This window comes from Gavialis gangeticus, unplaced genomic scaffold, assembly GCF_001723915.1.
Source record: "Gavialis gangeticus isolate Ggan-Ray unplaced genomic scaffold, GavGan_comp1, whole genome shotgun sequence".
Taxonomy (NCBI): Eukaryota; Metazoa; Chordata; order Crocodylia; family Gavialidae; genus Gavialis; species Gavialis gangeticus.
The window spans coordinates 99,064,507-99,085,379 of NW_017729031.1; the positions used below are offsets into that span (position 1 = coordinate 99,064,507).

Sequence of the window (20,873 nt, forward strand, 5' to 3'; positions counted from 1 at the left end):
CTACTTCACAGTTAGGGCGGCTAGGATCTGGAACCAACTTCCAAGGGAAGTGGTGCTGGCTCCTACCCTGGGGGTCTTTAAGAAGAGGCTTGATGCCTATCTGGCTGGACTCATTTGAGTCCACTTTTTCTCCCGCCCAGGCGGGGGGTCAGACTTGAAGATCTACAAGGTCCCTTCTGACCCTACTTGTATGATTCTGTGATTCTATGATTCATTAATTTCTGTCAGCTTTGGCAGCGAGAGCAGCCTGGTTCAGCTGCTGTCTCTAGATGGGAGGGGGAGAAGGCAAGAGAGGGATGTCCCTTCTGGGGTTTTCTTAATCCCTTTCTGGGGTTTTCTTCCTGTTGGATCAGGAGCATCAGTCTAACTCATGTCAATTTCTATGTATCGCCATGAGCTAGACCCAGGAGCTGCACTTCTGTCTGAACCCTAAGGTACTCAGTTTTACGTAATCAGTGTAGTTTAGATCAGTAGCGAACAGAACATACATCCGCTCTTTGGTCTGGGGTGGGAGGGGGGCAAATCTTAGACCAGGTCCCACCATTTGGAAACCAGTATATGTGTGCCAGACTTCTGGTCTGTTGTGGGTATAGCCCAGTTTTGTGTGTCGAACTTCTGTTCTGCTATGGGTATAAACCATTTTTTGATTGCTTATACTCGTAAAAGTGTAGTGTCTGTAACTGGCTTTAGAGTGCAACTTTGAAATTTGGAGTCGTCGCCTCCAAAGCTATCAAGATTCCTCCCAGGATAATGTCCTTATGACCTGACACTGTGACTAAAAGAAAGATGTCTTCCTCACCTTCAGATTTTTTCCTTCTTTTTCTGTAATTTTCAGCAATTAAAAATAACATAGCAAATGTTCAACAAAACTCCTAAGTCCACACTGTCCTTGAGCAGGCTCTGAAAAATTTTGAAATACTGATTTCATGGTTCATAAATGCACGTGTTGGATATATTTCCATAGGGAGTTTAAGCAAATAAAGATCTACATCTAAAGAATCTTCTTCTTCTGTATGGCTAGGGCAAGCAACAGCACAGAAGGTGCAGGTTAATTAAAGTTGTATGTTGCAGTCTGATAGCCAGTTAATGACATCCATGCTAGCTAGTGGATTGCTTCAGTCCCTCCATGCTTTGCAAGTTCAGGGCAGGAGTTTGCAATGTGGCTCACTTACATGTGGCGCACATAGTTCAGAGAGTCCTTGATGCCCATAGAGCTAAAGAATCATGCACAGTTAATAAGTTAAGATACAGAATAACAGATTTGAAAATGGCTGAGCTTCCTTTAGCTCTATGCCATGTTTCTGGCACTCCTGAGCACAATCTGACTGCCTGTTCCTGCTTGAATGAACCAAATCCAGAGGTGCAGTGGTGAAGTTCCTCTGGGAACATCCCGCATTGCCATTCTTGATATCTCTATGCCCACTATGCTTGAAAAAGGACACCTCTGGAGTGACTTCCCCACCACTTTTCTGGATTTGGCACATCTGAATGGGAACACAAGAGTGGGGGATACACAAAAGCCAATGCCTCTGGAAGCACTGGGGATGTGATATAGACATGTCATCAGAGGACACGTTCCATCTAGATTAGCAAAAACTGAAACCTTTGGGGTGATGCTAACTGCATCTTGATGTGACATTCTGTTGCTGTTTTGCTTTCATTTTAAATGTAAATGAGGACAGAAAATATATTTCTGGTTTTCCTAGAAAAATGGGAAAAGGTCCCCAGTCAGACATTATGAAACACTTAATGACTAGCTGAGTCAGCAGCCCAAAGTCAGAGTGTCAGTGATACCAGGGAACAGAGAAGATGTTTGTGGCGTGAAGCAACTGCTCACTGCCTGGGAAAATCATCTTGTGTTACAGCCCACACACATCCAAGCAACTAAAACAAGGGATAGGCAAGGAGGCCTTATATCAAAAGGACAACCTCCCAACTCATCCTGGAGACTTAGCAGCACCAGAAAGATCACATCCGGCATGTCAGTTTTGTTGATTCAACTAGGCTGGTATATCTACTAGGATATGAGAAAATGAAGTAAGGAGGAGGTCTAAGGCACAGACTTAATTTTTTAGGCCTTCCATGGGAATTAAAAGATGGGCAGAGAGAGGAAAGAAAGAGGAAGGATGATACAATGGTCCACACTAGCCTGTAACTGAGCAGACCTGTGTTCAGTTCCCTGCTCCATCACAGACCTCCTTTGTAGCTTTGGGCAAGCCAGCTAGTCTCCCTGTGACCTCCCCCTCAGCTTCCCCAACCAGAAATGGCTCTTACCTCACAGGAGTATAGTGAGGTACTCAGACACTATCATAATGGGGTCATCTGAAATAGAGGACCCGTGCATATATTAAGAGCACCTCATGGACAAATCTTACTCTGTGGCAAGCCTAAGGCACAGCTAAAAATCAGACATGATAAACTCCTAAAGCTGTTTTGGTGGATATTGCTCCATAGTAATTTCATTCAAACAGAGTAACTGTGATGAGCAACATATCAGAAAAACATGCAACTAGCAGGGAAGACCTGCTTCTACGTACCCTGCCTCATGTGAGAAATCGATACTGACACACAGTTTTGGACGGATGAATAAGGACTGCCTTCACAATGAAGGGATTGCAAAACAGGGAGTGGGTTCTTGTTTTGGGGGAGTCCTGCTCAGTGGTTCCAAATTTAAAACATTTAGATGGCAGCCTGCAGCGAGATTAGCCTTGCTGAATGTTGCCGTGTGACAAATCCCTGCAGTATCTTACCTGATGCCCAGAACAATCTGAAGTAGCAGCAAGAGAAAGATGAAGATGTGACAGAATGGACAGGGATGGATTCACACCACAGAGAAACACATCACAAATGGAGAGAAATGAATCAGGCAGGCGATGCATAGCTGAAAAGAATCATAAGTTACCACAGTCACTGTCAAAGCTGAACACAGCAGAATTTTAACACCATTGCCACTGTCTGCAGAGTTTTGTTTTCATGTCATCAAAGTCAAGCTTCCACCTTTTTACATGAGGATTTCTACATCCTTTTGTTTTCTGTATTATATAAATCAGCCTGAATGAGAATTCACACTGTTCTTCACAATTCATATTTCACATATCCCCAAAGGAGCTTCTCAATAGTCAATTTAGATCATATTTAAAACAGCAAGAGGGATGATCTGGATAAATAGCTGGTGCAAAAGTGAATTGAACTAATGTAACATCAAGCTACTGCCTGAGTTCAGCAGCTCCTGTAGGGGCTTATGACAAAAGAGTATCCAGTTCTTTTCTTGTCTCCTACGAGGATAAATTAATTATACCAGACTAATACTAATCTGGTTATGGTAACTTTCTGGAGGTCCTTGCTTTCCACATTGTGACCCATTTCCTATTCTCTGCTGGAAAAAAAAATCTGTTTTTAAAATAAATCTGAGTACTTGTAAAAAACATAAATTTGATAGCTGTCCTTTATCTTGCTATAAAGCACGTATATCATACATGTAGCTGAGCAACTGTATGCATGCCAGCTCATGAATAAGCATTACCCTAATCTAGAGGGATTTCCTAAAAGGGTTACTTCAGTCTCTCTGACTTTTCAAGAGTTGGGTTTTCTATCAGTATTGACACTGAGGTCAAGCAGTGCCATTTGTGTCATTCAGACCTTGTCTTAAAAAGAAGAACAGATGCGCTGTTTCAACACTTCCACTAACACATTCTAACTAATGTATTTGGGAAGACTAGTACAGACAAAGCAATTCAAACTAAATACAGAGAAACCTAGATTTCCTCCAAAGCCTTTACTTGCTTGGTTCAGCCCATACTAAAGTTGCTGTACCTGGTATACATTGGTCTTCTCAAGTATACTAGTAGGAATATTTTAGCTATTGCATTCTAACACTATACATTTTATCCCCATATAGATGAAGCTTCTGTATCATCTGAGGTGTAAAGTTGTGAGAAACTAGGTCTGAGATATCAAATCATTTCACTTCAGCCTCAAATTCTCTGTACAAGGTAACAGATGTATTTTACTGCCAGACAACACTGGATTTCAGATGGTGGAATAGGGGTGAAGGGGTCTGTAACCTATTATTAATTCTTCTAAAAAGCTCAGCAAACCATAACAAAATCCTCAGCATTATAAAATTCAGTTAAGGATGGATGTCCCGTTTTGGGTAATATGTTTCTAGGCAGTTTTTAATCTTCAAGGCAGTCCATAGTTCAATGTATATAATAAAACACTACATTTGCAACACTTGTAGCCCTTGTTTCACACTCTCATTTTTCTAAATCACTGTCTCAAAACTGTTTAAACTATTCAGGCTTATCAGGGGACCTTTGGTCACTTGAAGAATAGAATTTCTTGTGAAAATCTGCATGAAAAACATGCTGACAAAGTTTGTTAGATATAAATTATAATTTGATTCCCCCTAATTTTTAAGAGTTGTCATAGAAACATGGCTAGAGGTAATGACTTAAAATAAGCAGCTTTTAATTTGCATCAAATTTGAATGCCATTAATTTATCAAAAGGTTGGAAACAACAATTAAAGGAACATGCTCTCTGTTAAACTGTATTAAAAAAATTTTAAAAGAGGTAATATTTTCATAATAATATAATTTGCTTCTGGCCAGTGCAGAGAAATGACACACTGAAAGCTTTTCAAATTTACAGCAAATATGATTTTTAAAACTAAAACATTTTTCTCACTTTGTAGGCCAAATACTAACTTAATGGAATATTACAACAACTACCCTATTCTTGTAATTTAAAACACAATCTTTTTTCTACCCCACTTAGCCATAAGCCTTTCAAATGACTTGGCCCTGGAGGCATGCCTATGTCAAACTGGGCATACAATTCATATCTGTATCTACCCAAAAAGAAGACATCTGCTTAGGGTAGGTTCCACATCCCAGAAAAAGCTTTATAAAAATCTGGCAGATGGTAGAACTGGGTAGGACCTTTGGGCATTTTTACACATGGTTGTCCCACAGCATTGGGTGCTTTTAAAAGTGCCCAGCACTGAGACTATACAGCTGTATAAATGGAGAAATGTACATCGGTGCTGTGAAAATGGCAGCAGCATGCTTTTGAACTAAAACATATTGGGGGTGTTTTAGTTCAAAAGCACACCACAACCATTTTCTGCACACTGATGCGCATTTTGCGACTTATACAACTGCATGTGGTACAGCGCAGTGTGTGTCAGCTTGTGTGCAGAGCAGACTCAATCAAGTCTGCTCCGACCTGCCAGATCTCAGGCATGTTGTGGCACAAAAAAGTAGGTGTAGAAATGCCCTTAGAGACTAACTGATTCAGAGAGGCATGCATTTTCATAGGCAACAAGCCTATTATGCTTTTACACCAGATCTACTGATTTTTTAACAAGTTTTTCTGTATTAGCATGCACTGCAACTGAGATCAGTTTCCAGTCCAGGGAGTTTATCAGGATATTTCTACATTGTCCTTTCACAGAAATCAACACCATTTCATGCTGAAACCAAAATAATTTAACTCATCTAACAGAGAAGAAATAGAGTGAACCCAGTTCCAACGATTCCCTGGGCCATGTATCATATGTGTTTACTGATTTGCAGTTAACCTAATAAATAAGAATATAGTGAATGGGACTGTAGCTCAAATACCGGACAAATTTTGAGGAGGAGGGAAGGACATCTCCCCTTGCCAGATTGATGCAACACAGCATATTTCTCTATTACACTGTTCTTAGATGCAATATGATTTGTTACAGCATATACTGTACTGCATTCCCAGATGGGTATTAAAATAACACAGCACAATCTAAATTGACTTCAGTGAGATCCTCCTTCCTCCACTGACTCCCAACCCCCGTCCTCCATTTTCTGTTCATTTGTTAATTTAGTGCTCACACTGGGTGCAGCTTGACAACCCTGGAGAATGAAATCATTTCCATGTAGCACGAGCAGCAGGACAGAAAGACTTCCCACACTGCTCTGCAAGCTTGTCTCTATCCTGACTAGCAGGAACCATTTCTGAAAGGATGGGTCAGTCTCCCAGATGATTCACAATTTCCCTACTCTGCTGATGCTGCCATCATTCCAACAAGGGGGCCAGTTAGTACCAGTCATGATGGTGGGCTTCAGAGAAACAGACAGCTGCCCACTAGAAAATGGAATGAGCACAGCACACGCAAAATCAGACGGGCACAGCAACTTGTGGCCAATAACTAAGCTAGACTGGGTTTGAACCTGCAGCTTTGGGGAAGACATGTTGCATAGTGTCATAAACAGTGCAGCATATGTAAAAAGGTGTAATTCACAGGTGTGATATCCCACCCATGAATTATAAGATATAACCAACCAATGCTGTCTGGGCAGAAAACTAGCTTAAGCAGAAAAGTCACTGAACACAAACACTCCACAAGGCTAACTATGAGCACAGAAACAGCAGCAGCAACAGTTAGAGATAAGGGAAGGGCAGAGAAGGGAGCAGCTGTTGATGACATTAGAGACCAGGACATGTGGAAAGAGAGAGAGAGCAGCTTAAAGGAAGAGGACAAGAGTGGAGAGAGTACACTATAAAGGATAGCAAAGAGGGAAGAGTAAACTGCATTGAGCTTATATCTAGGACTTTGATCTTTGAGTTATCAAATCATACACATTAAAAAACCCCAAAAACAGACAAACCTAGACTCTTGGAGTTTTTCTACTGAGTGGCTGTGGGAACTAACACCCAAACATCATTTTGCTCACAAACCTGCCGTAGCCCCTCAATGGCACTGCATCCCCATAGCTAGCTGTGACCCACTCCTTGCTGTATATCCTATATGGCAGGGGTAGGCAATGTTTTTTGGCCAGTGTTGAAAAAAACACGTCTACCTTGGAAGATGCTGGAGTGCCAACATGCTGGAACCCAGAGTAGCTGTTTGCAGCCTCCTGACTGCAGCTGGCCCATGGGGTCCGGTATGCTTGCAGCAGGGCTTGCAGCCTCCCAGCCACCTGCTGGGAGCAGCCTCGGCTCTGTGACTGGCAGCAGCTGCTTAGATCCTGGGCTGGCAGTGGTGTGCCGAGCAAAGTGGCCTAGTGTGCCATTCTCGGTACGTGTGCCGGGGGTTGCTGACCCCTACTATATGGTGTTATTGTTATAAGAGGTTTATAACATGAAGCTTAATGGTTGCTAATAGAGCTTTTAAATTCAGGCTCCAAGCTGTATGTTAATAATAGTGTTAGTAGGGGGATCTGTGTAATAATGGAGATCCATTTTCTTTGCCTATTATTTAGTCACTTTAACTAATAACAATAACATTTTGCATGCATATAAAACTGTCCTCTCAGGAGGTTTTATCAACCTTATCTAATAACAGTGGTATTTCAGTATGCCCCAGCCTGTACATTATTACTTAGCAGAATGATATAGGTTAATGAAAGCTTGGCACAAAGACTTACAAGATCAAGTGCAGCTGCCAGGATTGAGGCATCAGGGATTGTGCCTGGCTCACAGCAGTTCAGAAGAAATTGAAAGCGCTTCATGCCTTGTCTTATTGCTCCCAGGTTCACTACATTTTTAGATTTTCCACCTTCCTGGTTGGAGGCCAAATGATCATCAAAACCGTGGCAACCTAAGGAGGTAGAGGGTAGAAAGGGGATGCCAGGGAGGGGATGGGGACCAAGGAAGAAAAGGGGAACACAATATCTCACAAATAAAGAGTTGCATAGAAATCCTGACGTGTGATCCTGTCCCAGCTCCTTTCTTCAACTTGACAACCTGCATCAAGCACAATCTGAGCATCCGTGGCAGTTCCTATGCCACTCAATAGCTTAGATGAGACATGTTACCTGTGAGCCTGATTCTGAACTTGCTTATACTGACATAAACAAAATTAACAAACAAACACAAAACATTCCTTGGATCTCAATAGACTGCTTTAGATTTAGTCTAGTTTAAGTGAACTCAGAAGAGACCTCAAGGAGGCCACCCCCCTCCTTCAAGGCAGGTTCAACTATACCTAAACCATTTCTGGCAGATTTTTGTCTGAACTACCCTTACAAAGCTCCAGTGCTGGAGATTCCACAATATGGCCCAATGCCTTTATTTATTTTTTTTAATGCTACTATGCTATCAGAAACTCTTTCTGTTTCTTTGAGCTTTTTCCTGTCTCCCCTCACTCCCCCTCCAAACTGGTCAGTCTGTTTTGATTATTTTACCCATCTATCAGCCTCTGACTTAAATTGCCATCCTTCATAACGACCGATTGTTCTTATGAACAAGTATGCAATAATCCTATTTGTTGTATATTATTTTGATAATTTTATACTATCAAGCAACATTTAAACAAATTAGTAATAATTCTAAGAAATGCATGAGGCAGGTATCAGATATTATCTCCGAGCCTAAATTTCCAGAAGTGATTATTTAGTTTTAGAAGTGTTAATTTCAGGTTGCCCAATTGAAGATCCCTTACATGGCCTTATTTGCACCCATCTCTTGAAAATCAGGCCCTTTCAGTTGTCTCATATTTGGTGCACCTGAACATGGAAGCACCCATCCTGAGTGCTTGACCAATCACTCTTGAAAATGAAACCAATAAAGCTCCTTTTGTGCATGATACTAACTTGGCATATTAATTTTGTGTGACAAGTCAACAAATCATGCTGCATACTGGAATGAAAACTTTCCAGTGATAAAGGCAGATAAGTAGTTGAAGCCTACCAATATATGCAGTGAATATAACTTGTGAATGTTATTTGGAAGAAATATTGAAATATTCATTATTTGCTGGTAAAACACAAGAAAATTAAAGGAATCCTACACTGAAGCAATGAGCAGGGAATGTGTGGCTTTGATCACACAGCCTCTCCTCCCTCTCCAGTGCAAGCAAGGGAGATTAATTAGATTTCTTTATCCCCACAACAGCAATACTGTCCATGGCTCAGCTGCCATCTTTGCCTTCTTAAAGGAAAGTCAGAAAGGTCTGAGGGTCAGGTGCATAACAGATGGGAGTATATAAGAGTTTCATAGCCTCTGAGGGCACAGGGCTGGAAATCTTAAGCAGCTGGATAGAGCTATCAATGAGTAGAAAAGGAGTAAAAGGAGAAACCTGAAAAATAGTTTGAAATCCAAGCTACCTAGTCAAAGCCAAGACTAGCCAGATCCTGAGCTTTCTTTTTATATTCCCATTTATAGGCATAGAAAGCTCTTAAGGAATAGCAAAGGAACACAGAACACTGGATTGGGACTCTGGTAATTTCTAACATGGATTTAAGGGACAAAAGCTAGGCAACACCTTTGAAAAGACATACCTTGCCAATGGAATACAGAGAACAGCTGAAACTCTGGCACTTCTCCAAAAATAATTAAATGAGAAGCACTTAGTGCTAAAGCAATAGGGAAACCCCAAATGGGTATTTTTGTCTTAATTATACAAACAAGCATTAAGTAAGTTTAATTTTTATAAGAATGAATGTTCATGGTTGTCATGATATGCCCAGAAATAAAAACAAATCTGTTTTTGAACACATTTCATGAGAATAAAAGCCAGAGTCACCAAGAAGGATTCTTTATATATATATATATACACACACACATATATATATACACACATATATATAAAGTGGGCAACACTATCCTATTTGTACCTCTTCTTTGCTTCTCAACTATCTGCCACATTTAAATGTACCTGCTAGAAATAAACAGCCATTATGTCATAATATCTTGTTTGGGCTGCACACAGATATTGGGTTCCATGTCTATCTAATCTTTCAGGTTCTGATTCTGTGCTGTGTCTCTATGAGGTGCAGAACAGAAACTCACAGTCCAAGTGCCTTTTTAATCCTGGTCTGCTCCCAAAGGCCTCAAACAATGTAGATACTGGGTCTTAGCTGCTTAGATATAGCAGCTTCCATGGGTTTTTCTATGGACAACAATCATACCAGAACCCCTTCAGCACCCAGTGTTGTATTTCCACCAAGTATTCCTAGAATCTATAAAGGGATGCTGGAAATGCTATCTTATGGCTGTCTTCCACAAGGTCTACATGGGGGAAATTTTCACCTGGACATACCAAGGACTTATATTGCCCTGCTTTACATGATATAAAAATGGGACAGAATATAGGTTAAGAACCTTTTACCTTACACGTTTAGCCCACACTCTTACTCTCAGGTCTTCAATCTGATATATGACAAGATAAACTAGTAACTTACTGATAGTTCAGGGGCTAGATCCTGAGCTAGCTGAAATCAGTGGGAATGACTGATTTTAATGATAGCAGAATCAGTCCCCCTTGTTAGTGATCAAGATGCTAATTTATTTTCCCCACTAATGGAGGACAAGCTTGAATTAGCCAATGATTTTTAGCTGCTGCAAACTAGTATAGCTCTGTTAACTTCCCTGGAGTTGGGCTGATTTACAGTGCTGAGGATCCAGCCTAGTTAGTAGAAATCATTGCCTAAACTCTGCAAAAGCTTTACATATTTAGGGAGTTTTGTACTTCTCACTGTCACTTGCTGTGTGTATATAAGATTACTTCTCTGAAGAGGCTTTATACAATGAACACTCAAAGTTATTTTGTCCGATTCGTGAGAGAAAAATGCTACTGTAAGTTTTGCATCGAATGAAAAATGCTTTAAATAAAAACCTCAAAGAACAAAGTCTCCCCAGTAGAATACATTGCCGCTCACTTCTTTAGCCTGATACTGTATTCTGAGTATAAGCTCAAGACCTCTTAAAAATAAATGTTCAATTGTGTCATTCATACACAGGTATGAAATACATAAACATCCCAGTGACCTTAGTGACAAACTATGATGAAGGCTAAAATTCATAAATAACTTGACAAATGACTAGTCTTTTTTTTTCCTTTTACTCTAATTGGGTTTTTTCTTCTAATGCTTTTTACCCAGTTGTCATATTTTAAAACAAAGGCAAAAGGAGCAGGATGTGGAGAAAGCATAAGCACAGTGATACGACAGCACAACATCACAAATGCCAAAAAGAAGTTAGGACAGTAACACTGACAAAAGCTCTATCCCAGAGTCAGCCATTCATTCAGTTCTTCACAGCTTAATAACATATCCATCTTACTTGAGAGGCTTCTCCCTTGATTTCTAGGGAAGTTATGGATACTTAGAAAAGTTTACAACCCCATATACACATTGATCTATGTGTTACTTTTCACTGTATTCACAAAAAAATCCTACTCTCAAAGGCACTTTTTGTATATTTGATTAATTCAGTTTGATATAATTTGGGAAAAATCACGTTACCCTTGTTAATCCCTAAATCACAAATTTCCGTTTGAAACACAAAACATAGCATAATGTGTGTATACACTATTCAAAATACATGTATAAATGCCTGCTTGCAGGCACAGGGTTTGATCCCACAAGTTCCAGAAGATGGCTGACAGTGATCTAGTCATACAGCTTATCTTGAAAATCTGTGCGTTATGTACTCACATTTGTATCACAAACACACGCGCTAGCATAAGTATGGTTTTTTTTGTCCTGGGATTTCTCTCTCATTACATATCAATTTCCTATTGGATGTGATAACATACTCCCTTTACTTTCACAATTCATTTTTCCAAATTTGCTACGACGTTTAGAAACATGTCTCAAAATCCCAATTTTCCTAACCTTACAAACAATAGCCAAATCCCACCCATAAGAATCTATGCACGCTTTGTCAGTCTTGTCTTCCCCAACCATAAAGATCTTTTTCTTAGCTTTCACGCCACCCACTGACTCACATTTATTATGGCATTTCTAATGCATGCACTGGATTTCAAAGCCAAGCATGTCCCGCATATAAATCCCTTTACAGACAAACACACAAATCTTAATGTACACTTCTCTTGGGCAGGTGAAAGAGATGTTTCAATTTTTCATCATAAAAGTATGTGACATACAGTGTTATTCACAATGTGCTGAGATACTTTAGATAGTTTAAAGCTCACATAGGTAATAAGAGCATCATCTTAGTATTACATATGCTAAGATGTGTTACACATAACATACACTATTATATAATGTAACACAGAATAAAGAAACTCTTCATTTGAGAATTGCAGTCATACTTGAAATTCTGTACATAAAATGCTGGGAACTTAAATTTAATAAGAATTTTGGATGTGCAAGGTCAGCCTTAGATTTCCAATTCTGAAACACACCTGATGCAAAGTAGAATAGCAAACTGCACTCGTATCTCTAGCAAAAAGCTTTATGTTCTCATTTTGTAATAACAAATTGGTACAGTCAAACTGTTAACTGGCTGTCACTCCAAGCTGAGAAATAAAGGAAGGATCTTTGTGTTTTATGATTCATGTCAAGGATTTCACATCCTCTTCAACTGAATTAACCTCTTTCTGGTAATTTTTTGGCCAGATTGTGCTCAGAAATGCTTAATTGAGGGTAACATGTAGAAAGTGTTGAAAATCTGTGAGCATAGATAAAGGCAAACAAGACAAAAAAGATGCTAGGGGAAATGTAAGCAATGGAGGTGGGTTATTTTTAGGTTGATACAGCAACATATAGCCTTCAGGCAAAAGACTAATCCTTTTGGACTATAAGGCCAGATCCACAAGAATAACATTTTAGTCACCAGTGAGAGGGTGCAAAAGTAGTTGTGTACCACCTCACGTTCCTTAGTGTCGAATGTCCTAGGGTACAATTTAGAGTAGCCTTATGATTGCTCTGAGTTGTGCTGATTGACAGTGGATACCCAGGAGCTGTTTTGATAGCCAGAGGTCAGCCAAATGCAGTATTTCTTTGTTCATATTCTTTTCTTTGGTTGTGTCCCTGCTGATGGGGGGGAGCAAGGTGAAAGTAAGACAGAAGCAATGACATCAGCTGTTACCTAAGGATTCCCTCACACTGGTGGAATTCTCAGGCTCACTGGCTTGGCAGCCTTTGGTGTGCTGGAGACCAGGTGCTGAGCAACTACAACAAGGGCAAGGATCTAATCTAGAGCATATCTCTATTCAATGAATGAAACTGCAAATGCAGCTTTCCTGCAAAATACAGGATGCCATGATTATGTTGATCTGATAACTCATATGTGGGTAGCTATCATTTCTGAAAAGAATCACTGTGGTAAGACTATAGCATGCTGTAGTCATGCTGTATAAGAATTGCTGTATAGGAAACCAATCAACATGTATTAGGAATGGACAAGCCAAAAGGACTTCACTTAATGACCAATGCCCTATATTTTACTTCTACTGTTGACATTGTTTGCTTAAACCAGAGGTGGCCAACATAGGGCTTATGGACCATATCTGGCTCACAGAGTTGTGTTTTTTGGTCCACAGGACTCCTAGAGGATCCAGGAATTTGAGGGATGAACCCGCCCCCAAAATCCAGGGTATAGAGCCACACTGACAATTCATATCAGCAATAGAGGGCAAGTGATGGCTGCATTAACTCCCACAGATGGTGCCATCACTGCTGGGGCTCACCTGCTACCATTGTATCTGGAGCTGGCCTGTAAGGCTGCCAAGTGAGTTTGATAACCCTGGCATAGACAACGTGTTTTGTATTTACTATACTCCAAAGCCAAGTCATGATGAAATTCAGCCATGGATTAATGTCTAATCATGTAAAATATAATGTCAAGGAACATAACAGACCATGAAAATAGTAGAGCGAAGGATGAAAAAAAATCCACCCCTTTGTGTGCGTGTGCGTGTGTGTGTGTGTGTGTGTGTGTGTCTGTGTGTTGCTTTAAATAAAAATAAAAGAATGTCAAGACGCAAGGCTGGCTCCTTGAGAACAAGGATCAGGTTTCTGAGCTGAGACTATCTGCAACTGGATGCCTGCTTGAACATATAATATCCTATTCCTTTAAGTATTACTTGAAGCTCTTTTCATAAAAACACTAATTTTTTTAAAATTGTAATTGCCTTTAAATATATTTTCTTGGAAAGGTATTATTATTATTATTATTATTATTTGTTTGAGAAAAAGGGACAGCATCTCTTTAATGAATGGTATGCAGACACTAGACATGCAAACACAGAAGAAAAGAGATAATTAAAACAAGGTTTATACAGCTATTTCCATTTCATCAATGCTGGACTTTGCTAAAGCTGTCATATAGTCGTAAAAAGCTGATGGAACATCCATCATTATATTAAGGTATGAAAGATTCACATGCCTTATTTTGGACTGAGTCATTGCTTTGGATCAAGTATAAATTTTTCAAGTTTGTCAATTTGATTCGATTCAATTTTCCTTTGAAAGTCCAAATATTATATAATCTTAATTTCTTTGGAGATATTTCCTTTTAAAAAATTCTATGCTGCTAGAGTTTCTTTTAAAATCAAAATGAAAGAAAAGGGGAAGAGAAAGAAAATGGTTACAAAGAACAAAAAGTTGGAGAACCGAACGGTTACAAAAACAGTGAAAAGCAGGGAAAGGAGAAGAAGGGCTAAAATATAGAAAGAAAGACTGATAGGTAGATAGAAAGAAAAAGAAAAAAAAGAAAAATTAAAAAAGAAAAGAACCCTGATTTCTAACCATCTTTTTCTTCTGTGTGATGAAGCTTGGATGAGTGTCTTCGGCAGGTGCGCCATTTACCAAGACGCTTGAAGAAATTCTCCTCTTCATCTCGCCCATTCTCTAGGCCACCTCCAGGTCCTCCTTCTGACAGCTTCACTGCACTAGTGAATTTCACCTGAACAAATGAAGAAGCAGACTGGAGTCTCATCATGACATCATATGGTCTCTTTCATTTTTGTCATGGAAATGAAGCATGTACAGGATAGGCTATAGCAAGGGTTGGCAATAATTTTGTGTGGAGGGCCGCTTACTGAGTTTTGGCAAGCCATTGAGGGCCATATGACAGGCAGGCAGGGGCAGATAACTATTAATTTTCTGAAGTTTTTAGGGGCCCTGTGGGCCAGACAGAATGGCCTGGCGGGCTGCATCTGGCCCGCAGGCCACAATTTGCCCACTCCTGGGCTATAGCATTGTACATCACTACAGCAACAGATCTGGGTCTATGGCATTCCATTCCCAAAAAGGGAATCTTCTCAGATACCATAGCCACTACCATCTTTTACCTGATCTCTCATTTAGATGACGATCTCTTATTGCTGTGCCATACCATTTGACTTCTATGTCCTCATCTAACCCCCTTGACATGACTGTTCTTTGTTTACTTTTCAGCTACCTGGTTCCATCTTACGTGTGTCCTTAAAGACTTGTAACTTTCAACTCTTCCATGTTTTTCCAAAGTTGCTTTTCTGTCCCCCCATTATCATGTCCAGTAATTCAATAGTCAGTCCCACATACAAAAATAGTGAAGTAGTATCATTGCTGTCCCAGCCTGGATCATCACCCAGCACCTCCCATCTCAGGGGAATGGAAAATGTCACCTGCCATTTTCAGTCTCTCTCCTTGCAGGATGGCCTCCCTTGTGCTTGTGAGGCAAATACAGCCATCATCACTTTAATGTGGTTATGCTGATCTTTGGTGAGGGGTTTGGATCTTGGAATTCTAGAAGGGGGGGTCCAAACCCAGAGCAAAGTACTTCAGGGTCTCTATGTATAGAAATGTTAGACAGAAGAACAAATGGGAGGCTGGGGACAGAGGCATATTACTACATAGATGTTCTTTCACTTCCTTAAAGATTGTGGGGAATCAGAGAAACAAAGAGGTTACCCCTCCAGAATCTAGGGAAAGAATTTACCCACTACACCACCCCACAGAGCTGCTGGTACCCAGCCAGGATGGTTAGGTTGAATGCATGCACACTTACAAACAGTAGGTCACAGACTTCTGACCTTGGGAGGTAATTCGTTCCATGGCTTTGGAATTCTACCAAAATCCCCTGGTCCCCAGAGCTCCATAGATTTTTGCTCCCGGGCATGATCAGCTACAATGTCCATGCAGATCACAGAAGTTTCCCTGGGAGCTGGAAGTGGTCTGTAAGTAGCCAGACCCTGGCCCTCTATCCTTCCTGCTAATCTGAAATGATTTATTTACCTTGGAACTCTGCCTGATGAAAGAAAGACGGTCTACAGAGCTGATATCCAGGAGGTCTTCCACTCCATCAGCCAATCCAGAGAGGGAGGACCGCTTCAGCCAGTTCCCTGTTGCAGAGAAAGCCAGTTAGAACAATTATGAAATTGTTTCAAGCTGTCTCTATCAACTTGTACAAACATGTTTCTTTGCAATGGAAATAATGGGATATGAGAAAAGGTTGAAAAATAAGGCGTGTTCATGTTACATGCATTAAAAGTTTTAAGATTTAATCCACAGCATGAAAGACTGAATGTTAGGGTTATGATAGATGAAAACCAAGACAGGTCAGTGAGAAAAGATGAGTAATACTTAATTCTTTTCCTATTGAAGTCTGTTCAGAATGTTTTTCTGGGAGGAAGGATGGTCCAAGGAATAGGGAATTAGCCTCTAAACCTGAAAGACCTAAATTCAATTCCCTGCCCTGCCACAGACTTCCTTTGAGATCTTGGGTAAGTCATCAGATCCTATTTCACTTAGTAGGCACTTAAGTGCCTAAGGGTGATCCTAATCTACCCAGCTTGAGTCCTTGAAAAAAAGTTAACGCAAAAGGTGGATGGCTGCTCTTTCTGTTCGCTGCTTTTTGTGACTTAGTCTTAAGGCTACACTGATAACATGTTACCTTTCTTCAAAGACTTGAGCAGAATCACACTTTTGTATTTAATATGTGGAATAGGATTGGGCCCTTCGTCTCTTTGTATGCCTCAATTACTCCCTTGTAAAATTTTCTTGTAAAACAGGGATACAACAGCAATGTCATACCTCGCAGGTGTATTGTGAAAATTAATACATTAAAAACTATGAGGCACTCAGACACTGCCTATCTATACTATCCAAGTCCCCAGATAGATATTTTCCCTGCAAATCTGCACATGCAATACATATATATAATATAGAGAGACATACATTTACCTATGGGGAGTTTGAGTTTCTTTCGGAGAGAGATCCGTCGGGAACGGGAGCGAGAGCGCCTTTCAGTGGTTGTCCCAGAGTGAGCTGTGGTGCATTCTGATGTATCCTGCTCTGACTGGCTACTTGTATCACTTGCTGCACTCTGTGACTTAAACATCTTCCGCCAGAAGTCCTTGCGTCCCAGAACAGCCCCTTGCATTTGCTCGTCACTGCAAGAAATGACAACAGATAACAACAACTTTAATACAAATACTTGGCAGTAACTTTTACGCTGTCAAGCACATTTGAATGACAGTTTCTCATACTAACTTCTATTACTTGGCACTTGTTATTCTAAGAATTTCAGACTTATTTGTCTCAAGGTAATTTATTAAGCCAGATAACATGCTTGGTATTGCACAAGTCAAAAAATAACAATAGCTTCTGCCATGGAGCGCTTACATTTTAGAAAGGCTGTTCAGTTTTTTCTGTCCTTCTACTGAAGAATTTCACTTTTCTGGACAAAGTGACCAGTGATAGCATGCAAGAATAATGTCTTCAAAAAGTACATTTATTAAAAAGCTTTTGTATACTAAGATTCCATTTGGGACACTGTACGAAGTCATAGTTTTAACAAATTCATTGGAATACAAACAGTACACTCTGCCCCAACAACTCCAAATGGCCATGACAGGACTTTGACAAATAGGTATAAATATAATTCTTCTTCAGAAGACTAGAATTTGCTGCTGGGGCAGGGTTCATAAGATCATAGAAAAGTAGGGCTAGATGGGATTTCCTTAGGTTATTTAGGACAGACCCCTGTTCAAGGCAAGATAATCCCTGACTAAACCATCAAAGTCAAGTGTCTGGCTATCCTGCTCTTGAAAATTTTCAGGGATGGAGATTTCACAAATTCTCTAAGTAGCCTGTTGCAATGCTTGACCACCGTCATAGTCAGAAAGTTCTTCCTAATCTCCAACCTAGATTTCCTTTGCTGCAGTTTGAGGCCATTGGTCTAGTCCTGTCCCCTACAGCCACAGAAAAAGGCTATCTCCATCCTCTTTATAACCAACCTTCAAGTACTTGAAGACTGTTATCAAATCCCTTCCCTACTTTAGGCTTCTCTTCTCCAGACTATATAACACTAGTTCTTCCAGGCTTTTCTCATTAGTCATTTTTCCGATGACTAATAATTGCTGCTGTTCTCTGAACAACTCTTTCCAATTTGTCCCCCATCTTTTCTGAAGTGTGGAGCCTAAAACTGGACACAGTACTCCAGGTGAGGCCTTACTAGTGCCAAATCATGGAAGAATCACTTCTCTTGATTTCCAAGTGACACTTGTGTTAATACAACCTAATCTGTTGTTAGATTTTTATTTTGTGTAACAAGAGCACACTGTTGGTTCGTATTCAGTTTATCATTCACTGTAACCCCCAGGTCTATCTGTGCAGTACTGCAGCCCAGACAGATTCAGATTCAGTCCATCATGAAGCCACCATTTAAAGTAATATGACCTGGCACTTTTCATCCTTAGAGTGCTTTGCAAAGATCAATATCATCATCCTCATTTTATTGATAAGGAAACTGAGGCCCAGGGTGGTGAAGTGACTGGCAGAGCTGGGGAGAGAGCATGGGGTCCCTGGGCCCAAGTCCAGTGCTCCATTCCCTAGTGCCACCCTAATACAGAAGCTGACGGTAGCAGAAGGCAGAACAACAGATCAAGCAGGGAGCACAAGGAAGGAAGCTGAAAGCAGAGCAGGAGTGTGAGGAAGAAGCACAGAGTAGAGAGCAGAAAGCAGAGCAGCATATTGTATAGAGGAAGAGGATTGGAGGGGTACTCAGGGAGGATGTAGAGCTAACCTGTGGCATGCCTGCCAAAAAGGTTGGTCCTCCACTGGGTCAAACTGTATGAGAAGTTTCAAGAACTATGATTGTATTCAGCAAAGATGAACTTTAAGACTGGACCAAAACTCCAATTAACCAGACTAATATATACACCCACTCACATGTTTTGTTCAGTCATTCCTACAAAATTTTCTAACTAGAAAATTCTATTTCTTCTTAAACTAAGGCTTTCTCCCTCACAACCCATCTTTTCTCTACTTGATCCTGCAGCAAAGTTGGAGCATCGCATTTATGATTACGCATCATTTCCATGGCAACATAGATAAGTCTCTGCAGACTTAGTAGATGAAGAAGAAAAGAAAGGGGTGGGCAGGGTTGAAAGACTTAGAAATAGAAATCTCCCAGTTGAGATCTCTTCTCTCGTCGTAGGATATGGGCAGCTTCTCCTGAAAACATCATGTCTGTTATGTCTTCAGAAAATATAAACACATGTACGTACTGATAGCTTCACCAGACATTCTTACAGATTTCCACTATAGGAGACTAAAATCTCCAAGGTAGTATCTGCCAGAAAGAAAATTTGAAAAATATGAAAGGAAATGCAGGAGGCACAAGTTAATAACCAAGGATAGCTTCATTACACATATAATAATATTTAACTATTTTAAAAAATAGAACAACATAAATCATGGTCTCAAAAGGAAAATGTAAGGAATAGAAAAGGCAGGGATTTGGAGAGATTTCTAGTGAATTATAATTATTTTTTTCTTAATAGCAGATGTTAAATACCCTGGGGCAGTAGAAGATGCTTTTTCATGCTGAGTGTGTACAGACCCTAACCTCATGGACCTCCAATCACTAAAATAGCTGGCAGTACAGCTCATTTCAGCTTAGTACACAATGTTAGGCTTCACTGATTTTCTACTGAAATCAATGTTATGCCTAATTGAACCAATCCCTTCTTGCATTATGTGATGGGGGAATTTGATGGATATAATCATGAAGGCCAGTAGCAAATACCCACTGCATTTGTTGAATCACTTAAAGAAAAGAATCCTTAAAGAATTGGAGTTCTAAGCAGTCACACTGCTAAACATTCACTTACTGCTCTGGAGTCTGCAGTGGACGGCTGGAGAGGTAACTGCGACATTCATCGGGGGCAGACGATGCCTGTCCCTTATCAATAACAATGCTTCCCACCTCAGATCTGTGCAGACAACACAATCGAATTAACAGGTGGCATATCTCACTTCTCGTGAACATTGTTCACTAAACATGGAATCTAGCACTTTGAAAATTGAACTGTCTTAAATGCATGCCCCTATTTTTGTAAACTGTTGGCCTTTAATTGCTATAAAAATGCGTTGGTGTGGGGAACTGAGGCCAAGATTTTCAAAAACTGCTAATAATCTGATGCACTTTGGATTTTGGATACACAGTTTGAGACATTTTAAATGTGGCTAATGTCCAGAAAACTCTAACCTCAAATACCTTGGAATCTTGGCCAGTGGGCTTTGTGCATCTCAGAGATTGTCCAGTGGCTTTGTGTATCCAAAACTAAAAAAAGCTATGCAACAATTTTTTGATGTTGCCAGTTTCTTGAAACTCAACCTCTTTTTTTTCAGTTTAAAGCTCTCTTTTTGATCTATACTCACATTTCTGTCCTATGTTTTAATACAACATTACTCCAACAACGAGATCAAATTTCATATTAATAACTCAAAATTTCAAGACTAAATTTCTTTTGTATCATGATCCATGTCCTGGATCAGCCACCAGACAAAGCATGCCCACTAGAAAAAAGAAGCTTCCTCACCTGCATTGATGAGGTCTATTTGACTCAAGAAGTCTATGGGGTGACAAGAGGTAAGGTGCTGCTGGATCTGGTACTGGGCAAAAGGGATAATCTAGTCAGCAACCTGAGGATCAAAGGGAAGCTCGGTAATAGCAATCACAAGTTGATCACTTTCTCTATCCATCAGAAAGCTGGCAAATCAGTCAGCAATACAGAAATGCTTGAATTTAGGAAAAAGTGGACTTTCACAAGCTCAGGAGGTTGGTTGTTGAGGTCTTGATCTGACAGGGAGGGGAGTCCATGATGAGCGGTCGCTCCTTAAGGATGTGATCCTAAAAGCACAAGGAAAGTCC

At 40.2% G+C, this 20,873-nt stretch overlaps 1 protein-coding gene across 1 annotated transcript in view; it reads right to left on the reverse strand.

Moving 5' to 3' along the window:
- The window catches only part of UNC80 (unc-80 homolog, NALCN activator), a 230,274-nt gene that overhangs the window by 128,435 nt on the left and 80,966 nt on the right, over positions 1–20,873 (reverse strand). The window contains exons 18-22 of the mRNA XM_019523430.1: positions 19,831–19,932; positions 16,892–17,106; positions 15,950–16,056; positions 14,540–14,636; positions 7,409–7,581 (exon numbers count right to left, since the gene is read on the reverse strand). Of these exons, the coding sequence (XP_019378975.1) occupies positions 7,409–7,581; positions 14,540–14,636; positions 15,950–16,056; positions 16,892–17,106; positions 19,831–19,932 (694 nt within the window). The remainder of the gene's footprint in view (positions 1–7,408; positions 7,582–14,539; positions 14,637–15,949; positions 16,057–16,891; positions 17,107–19,830; positions 19,933–20,873) is intronic.